The 21,394-nt window shown below is 52.8% G+C and overlaps 1 protein-coding gene across 1 annotated transcript in view; it reads left to right on the top strand.

Annotated features, from left to right (window-relative positions):
* The window catches only part of BTBD16 (BTB domain containing 16), a 61,075-nt gene that overhangs the window by 6,408 nt on the left and 33,273 nt on the right, over positions 1-21,394 (top strand). The window contains exons 4-9 of the mRNA XM_060172232.1: positions 7,401-7,474; positions 9,522-9,668; positions 15,736-15,825; positions 18,254-18,368; positions 19,720-19,789; positions 21,087-21,217. Of these exons, the coding sequence (XP_060028215.1) occupies positions 7,401-7,474; positions 9,522-9,668; positions 15,736-15,825; positions 18,254-18,368; positions 19,720-19,789; positions 21,087-21,217 (627 nt within the window). The remainder of the gene's footprint in view (positions 1-7,400; positions 7,475-9,521; positions 9,669-15,735; positions 15,826-18,253; positions 18,369-19,719; positions 19,790-21,086; positions 21,218-21,394) is intronic.

Here is a 21,394-nt window from a genome sequence, read left to right as displayed (position 1 = left end):
CCATTTTCTTTTGGGGTATGTTAATGCTGTGCTTGACCAGCCTGCACCCCCATCTTTCACTCCTTCCCTTTGGATCCCACAAAACCAGCCTGCTTCCCTCCCTGAGGCTGGCAGGTCTGGGTAAAGGCGGGCAGGGACAAGCAGACTCCCTGGGCAGGCCAAGGGCTCCTCATGTCCAGCCTCAGCTGCCACAGGAGCCTCTCGCCCTGCCCTCCCCCTGCAGCACCGGGGCAGTCTGGGCCTCTCATGGTCACTGCAAGGCCAAGGTCGTGCCCACCTACAGGGCTCCTCTGGCCCCCAGTCGCCTGAAGGCTGGCACCCCATGGCCAGGGGGAGACACATGGCCAAGTCGCGAGTCAGGGCCAACTCTAGCAGAGGTGTGTGAAGATTGGGTCCAGACCCCACCTAACACCATGTGGAACAGACAGAACCTTCTTCAGAAATCCCAGTTGTATTTTTTAATATATCACTGAGACCTCGCACACGCATGGTAACACTCTTCAGTGGTTTCCCACAGACCAGTTTTTCTCATTTATTAGTTGTGGGAGGGGGAGAGAGAGAGTGAGAGAAGCAGACAGAAAGGAGAAAGGGAGTGGCACAGAGTGGAGAGACACCACAGCATCTCTTCCATCCGTGGAGCTCCCTGGTGCTGTCTGCTGCGTGCTCCCATGTGATGCTGGGGCTTGAACCCTGGGCTTGAACTCCTGCTCCTACCAGCTCATGAACTAGCTCATGGCCCCTATATTTCTTAGCTTCATGATCAGGATTTGTCCAATGAAACTGGGAGAAATATCAACCTCCAAGAATATGCAAATATAGATTTGACTAGACTCAGCTAATAAAATAAAGGTCTGAGGGCCAGACAATGGCGCCACACCTGGTTTAACACTCACATCACAGTGTGCAGGGACCCAGGTTCAAGTCCCTGGTCCCCACCTGCAGGGAGAAGGATTCACGTGTGGTAAAGCAGGGCTGCAGGTGTCTCTCTGTCTCTCTCCCTCTCTATCTTTCCCTCCCCTCTCAATTTCTCACTGTCTCTGTCCAATAATAAATAAATAAAAATTAAGTTAAATTAAAATCAAATGAAGGTCTGATTCCTGGCACCTCTTTGGAAACTTCAAACATCTGGCAGCTGTCAGGTGAGGATCTGCCAGCTGTGGGGCTGAGGGGTACTGAGATTGTACAGGCAGCTGCACCGTCTCCACCCTTCTGCCCTCCACATCTCACCCCCCACCCTTCCGCCCTCCACACCTCACCCCCCATACCTCACCCCCCCCCCATAGCTCCAGGCCACTGTTGTGATCATTTATGCCACTTGGGGGCGCTGTGAACATTACTCAGAACTGAACCGAGCTATACAAATCCTCAAAATGTTGTTTGGTTATAAAATTGATGAGAAAAGCCCAATGACAGTTCTTACTGGAAAAACACTGTTTTTAGAGAGTCTGCTTTCATTGGGTGTGGCATTTTTATAAACCATCGTTTCCCAAAGTCTGGGGTGATGTGAAGTGAGAACTTGGTTTCTCTGACTAATTCTATAAGGGTCACAGCCAGGGGAAGGCTGAGTCCACCATTCCTCAGCTTCCCACCGAGCTCAGGGCTGTAGCTTAGTATCTGGCTGCATCTGTGGGTTTGTGCCTGTGACACCATGTGTGAGCTCTGGGCCATCACCCAGAGGTGCTGCGTGGGACCCATTTGCCTTGCTTTCTTCCTGTGGGAGTGGGGCTCAGAGTCTAGGGACAGGGATAGAGCTGACTTCTCGGACGATCTGGGCTTCTTGTGCCTTACTTGCTCTGCCTGCACAACTGGCGGCCGTCTGTCACAGTTATGGGTCATGAGGTGTAATTCAGACAAAAGAGGAGGACAGCGCCTGGCACCCCGAGACACTGAGTAAACGTCCATGCTCAGTGTCGGCATGTGCAGCTGCTGGACCTAAAGATCCAGGACCAGGAGACACATCTCGGGGGTGTGGAGGAAAGGACCACACCCCGGAGCTCCAGGGGAAGTGATCCCAAACCCTCTGCTCCCTTGTAGGTGGCACCGCCTAGAGCACCACGTCCACTCCAGGGCGGGAGGAGGGAGGGCCTGCAGAGGAGCAAGGATGTAAGAAGGGAAGTGGGGGTCAAACGGTAGCACAGCAGCTTAAAGGCACGTGGCACAAAATGCAGGGACCGGTGTAAGCATCTCGGTTTGAGCCCCCGGCTCCCAACCTGCAGGGGAGTCGCTTCACAGACGGTGAAGCAGGTCTGCAGGTGTCTGTCTTTCTCTCTCCCTCTCTGTCTTCCCCTCCTCTCTCCATTTCTCTCTGTCCTGTCCAATTAGAACGGCACCAATAACAATAATAACAAGGGCAACAAAAATGGGGGGAAAATAGCCTCCAGGAGCAGTGGATTCACAGTGCCGGCACTGAGTCCCAGCAATAACCCTGGAGGCACAAAGAAAAAAAATAAGGAAGAAGGGATATAAGAACTTTTTTTTTTTTTTTTTTTTTTTTTACTGAAAAGAAATCATGGGGACAGGAGAGACAGCTGACTGGGCAGAGTGCATGCTTCACCATGTGTGCCAGCAAGCTCGGGTGCCTGGACCACACAGGGGAGGTGGCCACGGAGGGAGCCTAGGTGCTGTGGTGTCTCCCCATCTTTGTCTCTTTATCTGAACCCCCAAGAGCGATGGAATCATTCCCCACCCAAACCAGCAAACAGGCGTCCTAGCAGCTGGGGAGGTGGCTCAGTGGTGGAGCACAGGAGTTGCATTTGTGAGGCCCCAGTTCAGCCCCAGGCACGGTGTGGGCTGGAGCAGTGCTCTGGTGCATCTCTCTCTCTCTCTCTCTCTCTCTCTCTCTTTCTCTCTCTCTCGTTAAAATAAAAGACAAGAATTTAAACGCACACATTTAAGTCACGTTGAGTCAACCAGGCTTCCCGCAGCCTAGCTCTTCCCTCCTGCCAGCAGCTGCAAAGTGGGCATCATTATTTCCATTTTCCAAAGGAAAACACAGGCCAGGGTCACAGGAGGACTGGACTGGGTCACAGCTGGGGGTGGGGGACACTTTCCCGGCATCCCCGTCTGCCACTTTATCACAGGCCCCAGTAACGGGGAAGGGTCACTCTCAGATGTCATTCGTTTCATGAACTTTTCCCGGCCCTGGGATTGATGGCACCCTCCACACTAAGCCCTGCAGATGACACCTCCTGGCAGGTGGCCTCGACCCCAGGAGGTAGCAGGTCACACCCTTGTCTGGCGTCTTCCTTCTGGCTGCGTTCACCCATGTCTGCCCGGGCCACAGCCCCGTCGCTTCTGCTCAGAGCCCAAAGTCTGCACTTCCTGACCTTGACCAATGCTTCCCAGACAAGCAGCCCAAATCAGGGTGGGGGGGTGGGCAGGCGGGACCCCTTGCTCCCTGTGGCTAAACAACCCCAGCCGCAGCCCCACCACCCTCCTGAGGCTGAATCACCGGTACCCACCCTCCTGTTCAGAGAGGGCAGTTCTCGGTCTGTGCTACTGGAGACGTGCCCCCTCAGCTCTGATCCTTATACCCTGACACACCCCCCAGCTCTGAACCTTACACCCTGACCCCCCCCACAACTCTGATCCTTAAACCTTGACCACCCCCAGCTCTGATCCTTACACCCTGACCCCTCCCACAGCTCTGATCCTTACACCCTGACCCCCCCAGCTCTGATCCTTACACGCAGACCCCCCCACAGCTCTGATCCTTACACCCTGAACCCCCCCAGCTCTGATCCTTACACCCTGACCCCCCCAGCTCTGATCCTTACACCCTGAACCCCCCACAGCTCTGATCATTACACCATGAACCCCCCATACAGCTCTGATCCTTACACCCTGACCCCCCCCACAGCTCTGATCCTTACACCCTGACACCCCCCACAGCTCTGATCCTTACACCCTGACCCCCCACAAGCTCTGATCATTACACCCTGACCCCCCCCAGTTCTGATCCTTACACCCTGACCCCCCCCACAGCTCTGATCCTTACACCCTGACCCCCCCAGCACTGATACTTACACCCTGATCCCCCCAGCTCTGATCCTTACACCCTGACCACCCCCAGCTCTGATCCTTACACCCTGACCCCTCCCACAGCTCTGATCCCTACACCCTGACCCCCCAGCTCTGATCCTTACACGCAGACGCCCCCACAGTTCTGATCCTTACACCCTGACCCCCCCCCACAGCTCTGATCCTTACACCCTGAACCCCCCACAGCTCTGATCCTTACACCCTGACCCCCCCACAGCTCTGATCCTTACACCCTGACCCCCCAGCTCTGATCCTTACACCCTGACCCCCCCAGCTCAGATCCTTACACGCTGACCCCCCCCACAGCTCTGATCCTTACACCCTGAACCCCCCACAGCTCTGATCCTTACACCCTGACCCCCCCCACAGCTCTGATCCTTACACCCTGACCCCCCCCACAGCTCTGATCCTTACACCCTGACCCCCCCAGCTCAGATCCTTACACGCTGACCCCCCCCACAGCTCTGATCCTTACACCCTGAACCCCCCACAGCTCTGATCCTTACACCCTGACCCCCCCACAGCTCTGATCCTTACACCTTGACCCCCCACAGCTCTGATCCTTACACCCTGAACCCCCCCAGCTCTGATCCTTACACCCTGACCCCCCCACAGCTCTGATCCTTACACCCTGACCCCCCCACAGCTCTGATCCTTACACCCTGACCCCCCCACAGCTCTGATCCTTACACCTTGACCCCCCCACAGCTCTGATCCTTACACCCTGACCCCCCCACAGCTCTGATCCTTACACCCTGACCCCCCCACAGCTCTGATCCTTACACCCTGAACCCCCCACAGCTCTGATCCTTACACCCTTACCCCCCCCACAGCTCTGATCCTTACACCCTGACCCCCCACAGCTCTGATCCTTACACCCTGACCCCCCCCCCCAGCACTGATACTTACACCCTGATCCCCCCCAGCTCTGATCCTTACACGCAGACCCCCCCACAGCTCTGATTCTTACACCCTGACCCCTCCCACAGCTCTGATCCTTACACCCTGACCCCCCCAGCTCTGATCCTTACACGCAGACCCCCCCACAGCTCTGATCCTTACACCCTGACCCTCCCACAGCTCTGATCCTTACACCCTGAACCCCCCCAGCTCTGATCCTTACACCCTGACCCCCCCACAGCTCTGATCCTTACACCCTGACCCCCCCCAGCTCTGATCCTTACACCCTGACCCCCCACAGCTCAGATCCTTACACCCTGACCCCCCCACAGCTCTGATCCTTACACCTTGACCCCCCCATACAGCTCTGATCCTTACACCCTGACCCCCCCACAGCTCTGATCCTTACACCCTGACCCACACACACACAGCTCTGATCCTTACACCCTGACCCCCCCACAACTCTGATCCTTACACCCTGACCCCCCCACAGCTCTGATCCTTACACCCTGACCCCCCCCATACAGCTCTGATCCTTACACCCTGACCCCCCCCACACACAGCTCTGATCCTTACACCCTGAACCCCCCACAGCTCTGATCCTTACACCCTGACCCCTCCCACAGCTCTGATCCTTACACCCTGACCCCCACCCCAGCTCTGATCCTTACACCCTGACCCCCCCACACACACAGCTCTGATCCTTACACCCTGAACCCCCCCCCCCACACACACACACACAGCTCTTGTAGCCATTGGAAAACCCTGTAAAATGGACGCTGACCAGATTGGTCATCAAATGTCCTTTGGCCAGTTGATTGAGCTGGGGTGACGGTCTTCAGGCTGTGACAGGATGACTCAAACCCCCTCTCATTGCCCCTACTCCCATGGTTGGGCGATGCTGGCTTTGCAGCAGGAAATAAGCACCCAGTCTGTTTGCGGAGGTGGTGGGGGGGTTGGGGGAGTCTGGCTCAGGGGACACAGGAGAGAGCAGGTGACCACAGGACAGTCTGGAAGGACTTGTGTTGAACAGCGAAGTGGGGCAGGCTCCGGGGAGGGCTTCTAGCTACAGGAGCAAGGGAGCTGGAGACAGAGGGCCTCGGACTTAAGGACTTACATAGGAAGCTCTAATCCTCCTGAGAAGTTTGAGCTCTGCCCCAGGAGCACTGGGGAGAAACAGAAGGATCTGTGCAGAGGAGAGAGAGCAAGACCAGAGGCACATTTCAGGTGGCTCCTTGGATTGCAACAGAAAGGAACAGACTAGTGGTGGGGGTCCTGGGCTGTGGATGGGAGAGACAGCCACAGCCTGGACAAAGTCATAGCAATAAAGACAGAGAGAGATAGGTGCATTCATGAGGGGTCTGGGCGGTCGGGTAGTGCCGCATTCAGTTGAGTGCACATGTTACCATGCAGGAGGACCTGGGTTCAAGCCCCCACTCCCCAGCTGCAGGGGAGGAGCTCACGAGTAGTGAAGCTGTCTCCTTCTCTGTCTCCCCTTCTCAATTTCTCTCTGCCCTAAATAATAATAGTCGTAGTCACAGTCGTAGTCGTAGTAATAAAATGGAAAAAGAAACATGGCCATGTGCAGGCCCCAGGCCCCAGTGATATCCCTGGTGGCAATAAAAAGATTTAAAAGGGGAAGGGGTTGGGACGAGGGAACCCTCAGACACCAGCCTGGGCAGCCCGGCGGCTAGCACCACTCCTGAAGCTGAGTTCTGGCAGTGGAAACAGCAGCCTTGGGCCCGGGTAGATTCTGAGCTTAGGCTTTGAAGGGGACACCCTGGGACCAGGGCCTGGATGACTGTTGGACAGACGTTGGCAGCTAACTTTCCGGAGGCATCCAAGACCTTCTCTTCCCGTCTCAGGCGGTACTGATGGAACAAATACTTCATGCTAGGGGGATGTTTTATTCATTATCAAAAAGCAGCGCCTCCCTGTCTCCTCTAGCCAGGCCTTCCCCACATACTGGAAACATTAACTTTCAGAGCCAGCCACCAGAGGAGACGCACCAACTCCTCAGACTGGGGAGTGGGGAGCCAGGCAGCTGTGCCAAAACAAAGGGGGAGCTGTGATTCCATTGGTTCTGGGAGGCGCTTATACCAAATACCCTCACCACAAGCCCAGGGGGAATAGCTCAGCTGGTGGAGTGCAGGTCTTGAGGCCCTGAGGCTCCCAGTTCAGTCCCCGGTGCAGCAGCACTTGGTGCTGTGACTTGTTTCTCGCTCGAGAATCTCTCTCGCTCATCTGGCTTCGATTTATTCATTCATTTATTTATTATTTGATTTATTAACCAGAGCTCTGCTCACCTCTGGCTGATGGCACGAGAGTCTTTTACAGAACCACTATGCCTGCTTCCCAGTCCTCAATCATATGATTTAAAGAATAAATTAAATTGGTTTTTTTTTTATTTAATATCAGCATTAACGCCTGGATTTCTCTGCTTGCACTTTTTCCTTAAGGCTGTACATTCCACAAGTTCAGAAAAAAGCCTCTAAGGACATGAAGGTCAAGGCCTTTCCCAGTGGGGAAGCAGGTGAGCCCTCACACCGCTCCCACCCCTGCCCCCACAACCTTCCCTGGCGGCTCGTGGTCTCTCTGGAAGGACAGCAGATCCCGGCCCCGCTGCTGGTCTGTCGGCTCCGGTTCCTGCGCTCATACGCCAACGATAGAAGCGTTCAGCAAACACATTCTCACGGCCACTGTGTGACAAACAGTGACAGAAACAAGTGACTTTGGAATAGAAAACTCAACCCCGTCTAACTGCTGTCCTTGGGGGTTGTTTGTTTGTTTAGCTTTAACTGGTCATATCATGTGACATTTGTCCAAGAGGATCTCTACCTCCACCCCCTCTTTCTCTCTCTTTCTCTCCTGTTATCTTTTTTAGTCTGTTGCAGAGCTGGGGACTTGCTTCTGGACAATTTCACTTCTCTCCTGGGCATCCTTCTCATTCAGATAGAGAGACATATATCTAAAGAGAGAGAGAAACAGAGAGAGACAGAGAGCCCGAGGTGCCACTGTAGAATTCCTGTGTGGGAGTGGGGAGGTAGGAGCCCCGCACGCTGAGCTCTGGTTCAGATTTTTTGATCATCTCCGAGTCTTTGTGCTTCAGAGATTTTTTTCTTTTCAGAGAGAAAGGAAGAGAAGGGGAGAGAGAAGGAAAGACACCACAGTGCCAAAGCTTTCCCCACTGTTGCAGGGGCCGCACTCGAACCTGGTTCTCACGTATCACAAAGCAGGAACCCTCCTGGGTGAGCTACCTGGTCAATCCACTAAGAAGACTTCTCTTTTTCTGTTGTTCTGCCACTAGGGTCATCACTGGGGCTCAGTGCCTCCCTGATCCCACTGCTCCTGGTGGTTATTTCTTTCCTCTCAATACAGAGTGAGAGCGAGACAGAGAGAGAGAGAGAGATGGAAAGAGACAGAGCAGGAGTGACACTGAAGTGCTGTGAAGCCTCCTTCCTGCAGGCACCCTCACATGGCGGCCTGGGTTTCAGGCCTGGTTCCTCAGGCATGGTAACGTGTGTGGTCCACCAGATGAGCCACCTGCCAGCTCCCTGAAGAAGGTCAAGTCTCTCTGGCTAGAATGGACTCCCTGGACCTCTGGAAAAGCCTAGACAGGAGTTTGTGTGAGGGGAGTAACCCCCAGCCCCATCACATGCTCCCTGAGATGAGAGCCAATTTCCTTCTGATGTTTTCCCATCCACTCGGCTCGGCTGGCCAGGGCTTCTCAGACATCTGTCACCTACGGCCATCGATGGGCTGAGGACTGTGGCGCGGTGCTCGTGGATTCACAGCTGGAGACAGAAATGGGCCTCCAGCTCCAGCGTGTGTGTCATCTATGACACCGCTCCCCTGACACCCTTCAGGGACGTGGAGAACTCAACACAAGAAACTGCCACCTGACATCCTCCAGTTGGAGATTAAAACCCAGGTCCTGAAGCCCAGCGGCAGGCAGACCCAATGCAGAGTGGTGACATTAAGGCAGGAGAGAGGGGGTAGCTCGGGCGAGCAGCCCAGAGTAGCGGTGACTCCGAGACACAGGTCGACAAGGCCCTGGGGCTCTCGGGCTCCAGCCTGGCCTGAGGTTTAGAATTGTGAGGGCAGCGGGGTGTCCCGAGCACGCCCCTCCCTCCGATGCTGTGATGCCACGGGAGTCCAGCTGGCAGCCCCCTCACCCACAGCCCCTGTGTCTTGCCTGGCATCCTTGGCTCCCTCTGCCCCCACCCAGCGAAGACTTCCCTTTTACCCGTCTGCACTGCCGTGGGAGAGATGTTCCTTCAGACTCTTCCCGGCACAGGGAGCCTTCCTCACACGGTCGCCTCAGCCTCCACTTATGAGCAGGCTTGCTGGTGCTCCCAGCCCCACACTCTGCCCCATCAAGTCCCAGCTGCAGCAGCCTGATTCAGCGTCAGCCAGGAGTGTGAGGCCCGCACCGCCACCTTCATCCTTCTGTTCCGGAAGGGCCTAGAAGCCTCCTGCCCGCATCTGCTCAGTGGCCAGCTGGAGGAAGGAGGCAGTGGAAGCGGCTTGGGATCTCGGCGTCTCTGACTCGTCCTCATGGGCCCCTTCTCTCCCCTCAGATGTGGTTCTCGAGTGCCTGGGCTGCAGGTGGGAGCTCCACCAGCAGCAGCTGTTTCAGTCCAAGACGTTGACCAAGCTCTACCTGGCAGCCCTGGACCAGGGCATGCACATCAACCCCACCAGGGAACTGGACAGACTTCTGCGAGGTAGCGCTCCCTGGCACGGGGCCCCACAAGGTGGGGGTGGGGAGGAGACCCCAGCGTGGCCGGCCATCTGGTCACTCCAGCAGTCATGGAGGCCTGTGCCAGGGCCACAGTCTCCTCTGGAAGGAGCATTATGGTGCCTCTTTTTTAAAATTTTTTTAAAAAATTTTATTTATTTTCCCTTTTGTTGCCCTGGTTGTTTTATCATTGTTGTGGTTGTTGTTGTGGTGGTTGTTGGATAGGACAGAGAGAAATGGAGACAGGAGGGGGAAGACAGAGGGGGGAGAGAAAGACAGACACCTGCAGACCTGCTTCACCTCCCGTGAAGCGACTCCCCTGCAGGTGGGGAGCCGGGGGCTCGAACCTGTATCCTCATGCCGGTTACTTGCGCTTCTTGCATTCCTTGCGCTACCGCCTGACTCCCCATGGTGCCTCTTAAGCTGCTTTGACAAGCAGGGAGGAAGTAGATGGAGGGCTGTAGGACAGTGCCTGGCACCAGTGAGTGGCCCCACAGTGAATCCAGTCTCCTCGTCTTCGGGTCAGCAGACGCAAACTCTGTGTCTGCTTTTTGAGGGAGGGAACTGAGTCTCTGGTGAAGCATCTAGAAGGAAGCTCCAGTGCCTGCACGCGGGGCTTGCACAGTGCTCTGTGTGCCGTCCAGAGGCTTGTGCTTACACCTCAATTTTATCTCTCCTTCCCTACCCCCACTAGGGCCTGATACATTCACAGCTCCAATTGACCATTATTTTTTTCCTTTTTAAAGCTGGGTTAGACCGAAAGAAATCAGGAGAGGGAGAGAGGGAGAGAGGGAGAGGGGGAGACAGAAAAGGAGAGGCACTGCTGCATCCCTCCCTCACGAAGCTTCTCCCCTGTAGGTAGGGAGGAGGGACTTGAACCCAGGTCCTTGTGCATGGTAACGTGTGAGCTCTCTCAGGGCCATCACCACCTAGCCCCTCCACCCTTTTTCCTTCTTTAGAGTTTTTTTTTAACTCCCTTTTGTTGCCCTTGTTCTATTGTGGTAGTTATTGTTGTTATTGATGTCATTGTTGTTGGATAGGACAGAGAGAAATGGAGAGAGGAGGGGAAGACAGAGAGGGGGAGAGAAAGACAGACACCTGCAGACCTGCTTCACCGCCTGTGAAGCGACTCCCCTGCAGGTGGGGAGCCGGGGCTCGAACTGGGATCCTTACTCCAGGCCTTGCAAAGCGTCACGTGCACTTAACCTGCTGTGCTACCGCCCAACTCTCCCTTTTTTCCTTTTTATAGATATATTTATCTAATAATTAGAGATTGAGAGGAAGAGAGAGAGAGAGAGAGAGAGCGCTTTACTCTGACATATCTGGTGCCAGAAATCAAACTCTGAATCTCACACTTGCAAGTCAGGTGTTGTACTCACTGGATGACCTTTTTTTCCTGGAGTGTAGCACCAGGGAATGAAACCTGAACCCTGCGCAGGTGAAATGCCAGCACAGAGTGACCTAGTCACTCCCCTTGTGTCGGGGGAGGGGGGGGCACTTCACAGCACAGTTGTTGGCATATGACATCTCACCATGATAGGTGTCTGCAAGACACTGTCAGCCCTGGCCTAAGGCACCTCCACCATCATGGACCAGGACCCTAACTCCCTGACCCTCACCCCCACTTCTTCTTTACACCCCCTTCCCCAGAGTCCTTTGCTTTGGTGCAGCACACCAGACCAGACCACATTCTGCTCTGTACTTTCCCTTTTTGTTGTGATTCCTCAACTCCTGTCCATGAGTGACATCACCCCAGATTCATCCTTCTCTTTCTGGCTTGTCTCACTTCGCACAATTCCATCAAGCCCCATCCAAGATGAGGTGAAGTAAGTGAACTCATCATTCTTCCTAGCTGAGTAGTATTCCGTTGTGTACATAGACCACAACGTTCTCAGCCACACATCTGCCATTGGACACCTGGGTTGCTTCCAGGTTTTAGCTGTTACAGGTTGTGCTGCTGTGAACACTGGTGTGATAGTTTTGGATGGGGGCTGTTTTTGGTTCCTTACCACTGGTCATTCTTTATTTCATATAAGAAAGAGAGGAGGGGGGCTGGCTGGTGGCGCACCTGGTTGAGTGCATGTATTACAACGCGCAAGGACCCAGGTTTGAGCCCCCGGCCCCCACCTGCAGGGGGAAAGCTTTACGAGTGATGAAGCAGGGCTGCGGGTGTCTCTCTGTCTCTCTCCCTCTCTATCACCCCCTCCCTATTGATTTCTGTCTCTATCCAATAAATAAAGATAAAAAAGTATAAAATCTAAAAAAAAAAAGGTTTAAAGAAAGAGAGGAGGCAGAGACAGAACAAACAGGAAAAGACAGATGCAGAAGGCGGAGAGACACCACAGCACTGCTCCATCATCCGCGAAGCTCCGCCATGCTGCCCAAGACGCTCCCATGCGGTGCTGGGACTCGAACCCAGTACATTGCACACGTTCAGGTGTCTGTTCTGCCTGGTGATCTGCCTCCTTCTCCCCTTTTATTTTTTCTTAACTCTAGGGTGAGGGAGAGAACATAATACAATGCAGAAAGACACTTGCCTCAGACTCTGACGTCCCACGTTCTTATCCCCTGCACTACCATAAGCCAGAGAGCCAAGCAGTATTCTAGTCAAACATAAATAAATAAGCTAACTAATTAGTTAATTAAGAATAATAATTTAATGAACTCTACCTTCTTCCCAAAACTGTGGGACCCTCTCCTATTCTGGACCACCCCAGACTCCCTTTAGCTGTGCCCAACTCCTCCTGTGGGTCGCGAGACTGATGTCATCACAGATGGCTCACAGCAGGTGCTGCGGAAAGAAAGCTCCCGGCTTCCAAGTCAGCCAGCCTGCCCGCCGCCGGGGTGGCACTGCGTTACAGGAGGCAGAACCAAGTCCTGTTGCTCCAGAGTCAGACAGGGTATCCGCCAGCCGCTGCCACCGCCCACCCTGAGCTCAGCCAGGAGCTTCCTGCTGCAAAGCCTCTGACTCAACCCTTCCCAGCAGCGCAGCTGGGAACTGAAGTGCATTCCCTCTCCACCCCCACAGCCTTCCCGCCTCCCCGTGTCCCTATGAGCTCCAGTGATTCCGGAAGGGCCTTGTCTCCCTGTGTCCTGTGTCCCTGTCTCCCTGTCTCCCTGTCTCCCTGTCTCCCTGTCTCCCTGTCTCCCTGTCTCCCTGTCTCCCTGTGTCAGGTCAAGTCTGACTATGTACCTGAGGAGAGGTCTGGAGACCCAGACATCAAAAAGCAAGAGAATTTGCATGTGGGGCTGGGGAGTGGGGTGGGGGGAGGCGGCTGGATGGGTAGAGCAACAGGACTTGCATGCATGAGCGTCTGAGTTTGATCCCCAATACCATATAGGTTTGAGTAGTACTCTGGGGTAACATCTCTCTCTCTCTCTCTTTCTCTCTCTCTCTCTCTCCCCTCTCTCCCTCCCTCCCTCCCTCTCCCTCCCTCCCTCTCTTTCTCTCTCATTTAACAAACAAATATATCTTTAAAAAAATAAAAAGAGTAGGGAGTCGAGCAGTAGAGCAGCGGGTTAAGCACAGGTGGCATAAAGCGCAAGGACCAGAGTAAGGATCCCAGTTCGAGCCCCCGGCTCTCCACCCGTAGGGGAGTCGCTTCACAGGCAGTGAAGCAGGTCTGCAGGTGTCTGTCTTTCTCTCCCCCTCTCTGTCTTCCCCGCCTCTCTCCATTTCTCTCTGTCCTGTCCAACAATGACAACATCAATATCAACAACAATAATAACTACAACAATAAGAAAAACAAGAGCAACAAAAGGGAATAAATAAATATTTAAAAAACAAATAATAAATAATAAATGCTTTAAAAATGATTAAAAATAAAGAGAAGCTAGGAGAGATCCCACCTAGTAGGGCCCTTACTTGATGCCCTGGCTTTGGCAATCCCCCTGGAACCATACGCAACACTGAGACGTTTCATGAATGCTGGAGTTGTGCTGTGATATCTCTCTGTCTCTCCCTGTCTGTCTCTTTTAAAAAATGTATTTATTCCCTTTTGTTGCCCTTGTTGTTCCTTTTTTGTTGTTGTTGTAGTTACTGTTGTTGTTGGACAGGACAGAGAGAAATAGAAAGAGGAGGGGAAGACAGAGAGGAGGAGAGAATGATAGACACCTGCAAACCTGCTTCCCCGCCTGCAGGTGGGGAGCCGGGGGCTCTAACAGGGATCCTTCCACTTTGCGCCACCTGCCATACTGCCCAACTCCCCCACTGCTTCTTTTAACAAAATTTGTTTTAATTCTCTTTGTTTATGAGAGACAGCCAGAAATTGAGAAGGACGGGGGTGATAGAGATACCTGCGGCCCTGCTTCACCACTCATTAAGCTTTCCCCCTGCAAGTGGGGATCAGGGGTGCAAACCCTGGTCCTTGCTCACTGTGACCTGTGTGCTCAGCCAGGTGCACCACTACACAGGCCTTTGTTTGCCTCTTTTTTCTTTTTGAGCGTCAGGGCCTCACGTACGGATGGTTCCACCATTCCCTGCCTGACTTTTGCTCAGATAGATAAGTGGTAATTGGATAAATAGATGGATGGATGAATGGATGGGTGGTTGAATGAATAGACAGATGAAGGATGTGTGTGTGTGTGTACTGTAGATAGATAGATAGATAGATAGATAGATAGATAGACAGATGAAGGATGTGTGTGTGTGTGTACTGTAGATAGATGGATGGATGGATGGATGGATGGATGGATGGATGGATGGATGGTTGAATGAATAGGCAGATGAAGGATTGTGTGTGTGTGTGTGTGTGTCTGTGTGTGTGTACTATAGATAGATAGATAATAGATAGATAGATGGATGGATGGATGAATGGATGGGTGGTTGAATGAATAGACAGGTGAAGGATGTGTGTGTGTGTGTACTGTAGATAGATGGATGGATGGATAGATGGATGGATGGATGAATGGATGGGTGGGTGGTTGAATGAATACATGAAGGATGTGTGTGTGTGTGTGTATGTGTGTGTGTGTACTGTAGATAGATAGATAATAGATAGATAGATAGATAGATAGATGGATAGATGGATGAATGGATGGGTGGTTGAATGAATAGACAGATGAAGGGTGTGTGTGTGTGTGTGTGTACTGTAGATAGATAGATAATAGATATATAGATAGATAGATAATAGATAGATAGATAGATAGATAGATAGATAGATAGATAGATGGATGAATGGATGGGTGGTTGAATGAATAGACAGATGAAGGGTGTGTGTGTGTGTGTGTGTGTGTGTGTGTGTACTGTAGATAGATAATAGATAGATAGATAGATGAATGGATGGGTGGTTGAATGAATAGACAGATGAAGGATGTGTGTATGTGTGTGTACTATAGATAGATAGATGAATGATGGATGGGTGGTTGAATGAATAGACAGATGAAGGATGTGTGTGTGTGTGTGTACTGTAGATAGATAGATGGATGAATGGATGGGTGGTTGAATGAATAGACAGATGAAGGATGTGTGTGTGTGTGTGTGTGTGTCTTGTGTATGTGTACTGTAGATAGATAATAGATAGATAGATAGATGGATGAATGGATGGGTGGTTGAATTAATAGACAGATGAAGGGTGTGTGTGTGTGTGTGTACTGTAGATAGATAATAGATAGATAGATGGATGAATGGATGGGTGGTTGAATAAATAGACAGATGAAGGATGTGTGTGTGTGTGTGTCTGTGTGTGTGTACTATAGATAGATAATAGATAGACAGATAGATAGATAGATACATGGATGGATGAATGGATGGGTGGTTGAATGAATAGACAGATGAAGGATGTGTGTGTGTGTGTGTGTGTGTGTGTACTATAGATAGATAGATAGATAGATAGATAGATAGATAGATAGATAGATAGATAGATAGATGGAGAATGTAACAGTGCCAGAACTTCATCCAGTGCCAGGGCACTCCCATGTGGTGCTGGGGTTTCCACCTGAGCTGGGCCCCTGCCAAGGCAAGTGCCCTGCCGGCGCCCCCTCCACCCCCCACTACATCTTGCACAGCCCCGGGTCCCAGCCCATCACCCGTCAATGTCTGTTTCCTTTTTCAGCACCATCCCCTGGGAAGCACAAAGAAAGAGCCCCCCTGAAGAAGATGATCATTTCCTTGAAGATCAACGACCCCGTGGTCACCAGAGTGGGTAATGGACCACCACACCCACACACAGACACACACATAGCCACCATGTGCTAGAATAAGCCTGGCACAGCAGGGACCCAGTCTCAGCCACACAACAGAGCTGAAGGAGAGATGAAGACAGGGTCCCTGGGGCTGCCCTATCCCACAGCCTCCTGACCACCCAGAAACAGACTCCTGAGCTGCGCGCTGTCCTCTGAGGCAGCCCACCCGTGGGTCCCAGCCAGCCCGAGTCCTCAGAGCATGCTGGCATGTAGGGTCAGGGAGAGTCTGAGACAGGCCGAGTGAGTGCATGGGACTCTTAACCCCCAAACTCTTATCCCATCTTGGCCCTTCTGGGGAGTCCTTTATAAAAACACTCTTTAAAATATTTCTTTTAGAGTAAAAATGGAAATGCCTTATGATCCAGCAGTTCCCATTCTCAGGTGTTTATCTAAAGGTCACTAAGCTGGGGAGATAGCATAATGGTGATGCAAAGCAAGGAGAGAGAGAGAGAGAGAAAGAAGGAGAGAGAGAGAGAGACTAAGGGTCTAAAGTCACAGGTACTTAGCCCCAGCACCACTGTCAGCTAGAGATGACTGGTCCTCTGGTCCCCCCCATATATATAATTTATTTATTATTGGATAGAGACAGAGAGAAATTGAGAGGAAGAGAGGGAGAGAGACAGAGACACACCTGCAGCCCTGCTTCACCATGAAGCTTTCCACCAGCTGGTGAGGACCAGGATCTTGAACCCGGGTCCCTGTGCACCGTAATGTGTGCACTTATCCAGGTGCACCACTACTTGACCCCCTGGCCTCTCTCTCTGTCTCTCTTTCCCACTCTCTCCCTCATTAAAATAAATAAATAAATAATAAAAATATTTTTAATACCTGAGGCTTCAAAGTCACAGGTTCAGTGCCCAGCAGGACCTTAGCACCATAAACCAGAATTGGGCATTGTTCTGGTAGAAAAGAGAGAGAGAGAGAGAGAGAGAGAGAGTCACTAAAACACCCCTGTGTTTGCAGCTGCCCTGCTGACTATGTGGAAATTCAAATCTGAAACTGACTCGAATGCCCACTAACAGGCGGGGTAAAGGGCTGTGGAGTGGACTCCCAGTGACATACCCTGCAAGGCTTACAAATGTGGTGTGTGTGGGGAGAGGAGACAAGACCACTACTGGTGGTAGGTGTGCTGAAACACACACATACATATATGAAATGACACCCCTCAAATCCTATACTGATACAAACCAGTGCTAAACGACTAATAACAAAGTTATTTAACAAATAAGCAAATGGACACAGAGATATTTATTTCTAGGCCAGAGAGATAGAGCAGAGGCAGAACACCAGACTTCCGTGCCCAAGGCCCCATCAGGTTGTAAGTTCAGTCCCTGGCAGCACCATTTGCCAGTGGCCTGGTCCCTTTCAGGAAGTTACCATTTTGGAAGGGCCCGCAGCATGACTTCCTCCTGTGCAGTGCAGGGGCTCGTACCCAGGGCCTCACACAGCACGGCCTGTGCTCTACCCACGGAGACACCTCCGCTGCCACGAAGACATGTTCATGTAGGGAAAGAGAGAGGGAGGGAGAGAGAGGGAGGAAGACCCAAGCATCGTGCCCGGATGTGCAGCGTTGGGGGTCTCGAGCACGCAGAACTGTGCTTTGGAGACGGGACCAGCTCTTTCACCTTCCTGAAGACCTCAGACTCCATGCACTACTCAGGTCTTCCTCTCTCTCTCTCTCTCTCTCTCTCTCTCTCTTACTGTGTGCACTCACAGGCATGCCACATTCTGCTCATATGGGGGTGTCACTTCCCCGCCCGAGCCAAGGACCCCAGGTCAGACTCTGCGGGAACTTTCTTCTCTTTCTCTCTCTCTCTTTTACTCTGTCTCTCTCCTTCCTTCCTTTTCTTTCTTGTTGAAAGCTGATTTAACTCTGGCTGCTGGAGTCATAATTTCTAGTATTGTTTGTATGTGTATTAGACTCGCCACACCCACTCAGCAGAATTTCTGCGCCATTGAATTAGAGACCCCTTCACCTACCTCCCCCGTTCTCGGGGCCTATAGCTGGCTCTCCCCTCCCGACTGATTTCTTCAGCAGCCTCACCTCCAGCCCCGTCCACCTGGTTCCAGAAGGCACGGTGCCATCTTCTGGGAACGGCTGAGCAGTGTCCTGTTGAATCTATCCCACAGCATCTGTACCTGCTTATCTGTAGATGGGCACTGAGCTGGTGCCCACCCCTGAGCTGCTATGGGCAGTGAGGGGGTTTGGTTTTCTCCTCTGGGGAGGCGGGGAGGAGCCCTGAGCACCTCCACACCCAGGTGGGAGCCAGTGGCGTTGCTCTGGTCACCACTCATGGGCAGGTGGAGCCCAGAGCATCCTGCGGGGGAGCCCGGGGGTGGGGGGCAGCCCCTGGTGACAGCCCTGTCTCGGGCACTGCCTCCTTCCAGCCTTCGCCTTGGCGCTCAAGAGCCTCTACATGAGTGAGGTGGAGGTGGACCTGGAGCAGGCTGTGGGCATGCTGGCCTCAGCGCGTGTCCTGGGCTTCAGTGACCTGTTCCAGAGGTGAGGGCCTGGGGCCCAGGGAGGGAGGGAGGGTCTTCCAGCTCTTCATGGAGCTGTCTCATCCCTGGGTTTGGCCTCGCAGGCTGCTCTGCACGCTGTCTGGCCCTGAGTCTGTCAGGCAGCAGACACTACCTCAGCCTCTCATGTACCTGGCCGTGCTCCAGAGAGACTCCCCTTCACAGCATGAGGTGCATATGGGGTGCTGTGTGCTTCGACTGCCTACTGGGGGCACAGTCTTTTTCTTCACCTCCATTGACCCACTTGGGTGTCGGGGGTGTGTGCTGTGGGAGTGGGCGGGGTGTTCCCAGTGGCCTGGCATGGGCTGTCAGGGTTCCCAGGGAATCTGTGGGAGTGATGGAGATTGGGCAGTGTTTCCACCTGCATCCAACATCCTGTGGACTGAGACCAGGGACACGGGTACTGGAGGGAGAGGCGCACTGAGGTTCAGGGGCTCCTAGTTTTCATTAGGTTGTTTTTTTGTGTTTTTTTTTTTTAAGTCAAAAATTATTTTTTCTCTTTTTCCTTTCTATTTAACAGGACAGAGAAACTGAAAAAAGAGGTAGAGAGGGAGAGAGAGAGAGATACATGCAGACCTGCTTCACCACTTGTGAAGCTTCCCTTCCTACAGCTGAGGAGTGGGGACTCGAACCCGGGTCTACAGCTTGTTATGCTGATGCCCAGCCTAGAAAAGAGAAACTTTAAATGACCTTGAACATGAGTCACTGGGCCTGTGCTCAGCCCCAGGGTCAGTTGCCCACGTGGGATAAATGGGAAAATGGGGTCACTGAGTGTGTTCTGCCTACTGCCCTGACCTGGGGGGGGGTGTCAGTGAATAAAAATGAAGGGAAAACACACACATACACACACATGCACACACGCGTGCACACGCACACACATGCACGCACACACACCCATGCGGACACGCGCACACATGCACACACACCCATGCGCGCACACACACATGTGCGTACACATGCACACGCACACACACATGCACGCACATACATGCATGCACACACACACACACCCCGTATCTATAACCCCGCGAGATCTATGACAGCTACTTCTGGCGGCACGGAGGCACAGAACTCCGGTGGCGGACATGATGTGGAATTACACCCTATCATCTTATAATCTTGTAAATCACTAACAATGTTTCATTAAAAAAAAAAAAAAGACAGTGGGGGGAAAGTGTGTCGAGTGAGGGACATTCCTGGTGGGTCTGCTCCTCGGGTGGCTGGACGCCCCCCTCACCCCCAGCCAGGCCCCTCCCGGGGGACAGTCTCTGCTGCTGTCTGAGCTGCATGGCGCCCCTGGGGGCCTCTGGGAACAGCTTTCTCTCTCTCCACAGGTGTGTGACCGCCATGATCAAGGGGCTGGCTCCGGACAACCTCCGAAACTTCTACCTGGCCAGCTGCAAGGTGAGTGCTGCCCGTGTGAGGCTCGGGTGCGAGAACCCCAGCTTCAGGGCTTCCTTCTGCATCTCACAGCCCTGTCCTGACTTCATTCACTTTATTTTGCTAATAAATTAATTTAATTAATTAATTATTAAATTAATCTTGAGGACTCAGGAGAAGGCTCAGTGGCTAGAGCACGTGCCTTTGATCCCCAGCACCACTGAGAGAGCTCTAGGGGTGGGAGAGGTGCTGGACTGTGTCTTCTCTCTCTTCTTTACCTCTCTCTTCCTCCCGCTCCTCCTCCTTCTCCTCCTCCTTTTCTCTCTTTCTCCCCCTCCCTTAGAAATTAAAGACATTGATCCCAGGAGGTCATTCGGTGTTCTGCACGTAAGAGATCCTGAGTTCATTCCTTTGTGCTTCAGTAACACAGCAACAACAGAGGTGGCAGGTACGGGGGAGAGGGCGCAGCAACGTGACTCTTGCGTGAGGCCCTGGATTCATTTCCCGGTGTCACATTCAAAAATCATTTTAGCCACTGGAGAAATGTTTCCACTGGCAGAGCGTTGGGCCTGCATGTCTCTGGAGCCTGAGGTGTGTGTTCTCTGCTCTCATAGGCTGAGCTGGCTCCCCAACCTGACTGAGGTAGTTCTGAAGACATTATGTTTTTAAAGGATATGTATGGAGAGAGAGAGAGAGACTGAGAGGGAAGAGGTAGTTAGGGAGAGAAGAGAGACACCTGCAGCATGAAGCTCCCCCTTTGCCCCCTTGCAGATGGGGGCTGGAGGCTTAAACCCAGGTCCTTATGCACTGTAAAATGCAGGTGGATCCCCACTCAACCCTTAGTTGATGTATTTTAAAGAAAAGGTTTTGGGGCCTGGCAGCAGCACAGTGGGTTAAGAACACATGGTGCGAAGCACAAGGACCGGCATAAGGATCCCGGTTCGAGCCCCCAGCTCCCCACCTGTAGGGGGGTCACTTCAAAAGCGGTGAAGCAGGTCTGCAGGTGTCTCCCTTTCTCTCCCCCTCTCTGTCTTCCCCTCCTCTCTCCATTTCTCTCTGTCCTATCCAACAACAACGACAGCAATAACAACAACAATGGTAAACAAGGGGGGGAAATGGCCTCCAGGAGCGTGGAATCATAGTACAGGCACTGAGCCCCAGCGATAACCCTGGAGGCAAAAAAAGAAAAAAAAGGAAAGAAAAGGATTCAGAGGGTAAAAGCACACGTGTAGCATCATCTGTCCAGGAGGGGGCGCCACGAGCCCAGGGGTCCCTGATGACTGGTATATTTGCATTTATTCTTCATTTTTTGCCTTTTCAGTATGAGGAAGAACAGCTCTCCTTTGCCTGCAAGAAGTGGCTGGAAATGAACTTGGTCCCTCTAGTGGGGAAGCAGATCCACCTCCGGCAAGTCCCTCAGGAGCTGCTCTACAAAGTGTTGAAATCCCCCAGGTCAGAGCTTGTTCCCAGAGAACTGTGGGAGCTCATGAGGGGTGGGGGGGATTCCAGGGACGGGTCACACCCCCCACTGGACCCCGGTGTGCACACCTCCTTCGCCCCAAACTTCTTCCCCTCCTGCACAGCCGAAATGTGGGATGCTATGTGGGGCCCCTTCAGGCTCCCTCATCA

The sequence above is a fragment of the Erinaceus europaeus genome, chromosome 14 (assembly GCF_950295315.1).
Source record: "Erinaceus europaeus chromosome 14, mEriEur2.1, whole genome shotgun sequence".
In the NCBI taxonomy this organism is placed as follows: domain Eukaryota; kingdom Metazoa; phylum Chordata; class Mammalia; order Eulipotyphla; family Erinaceidae; genus Erinaceus; species Erinaceus europaeus.
Note: the sequence above shows the minus strand (reverse complement) of the source record. Positions and strands in the feature narration are given on the sequence as shown.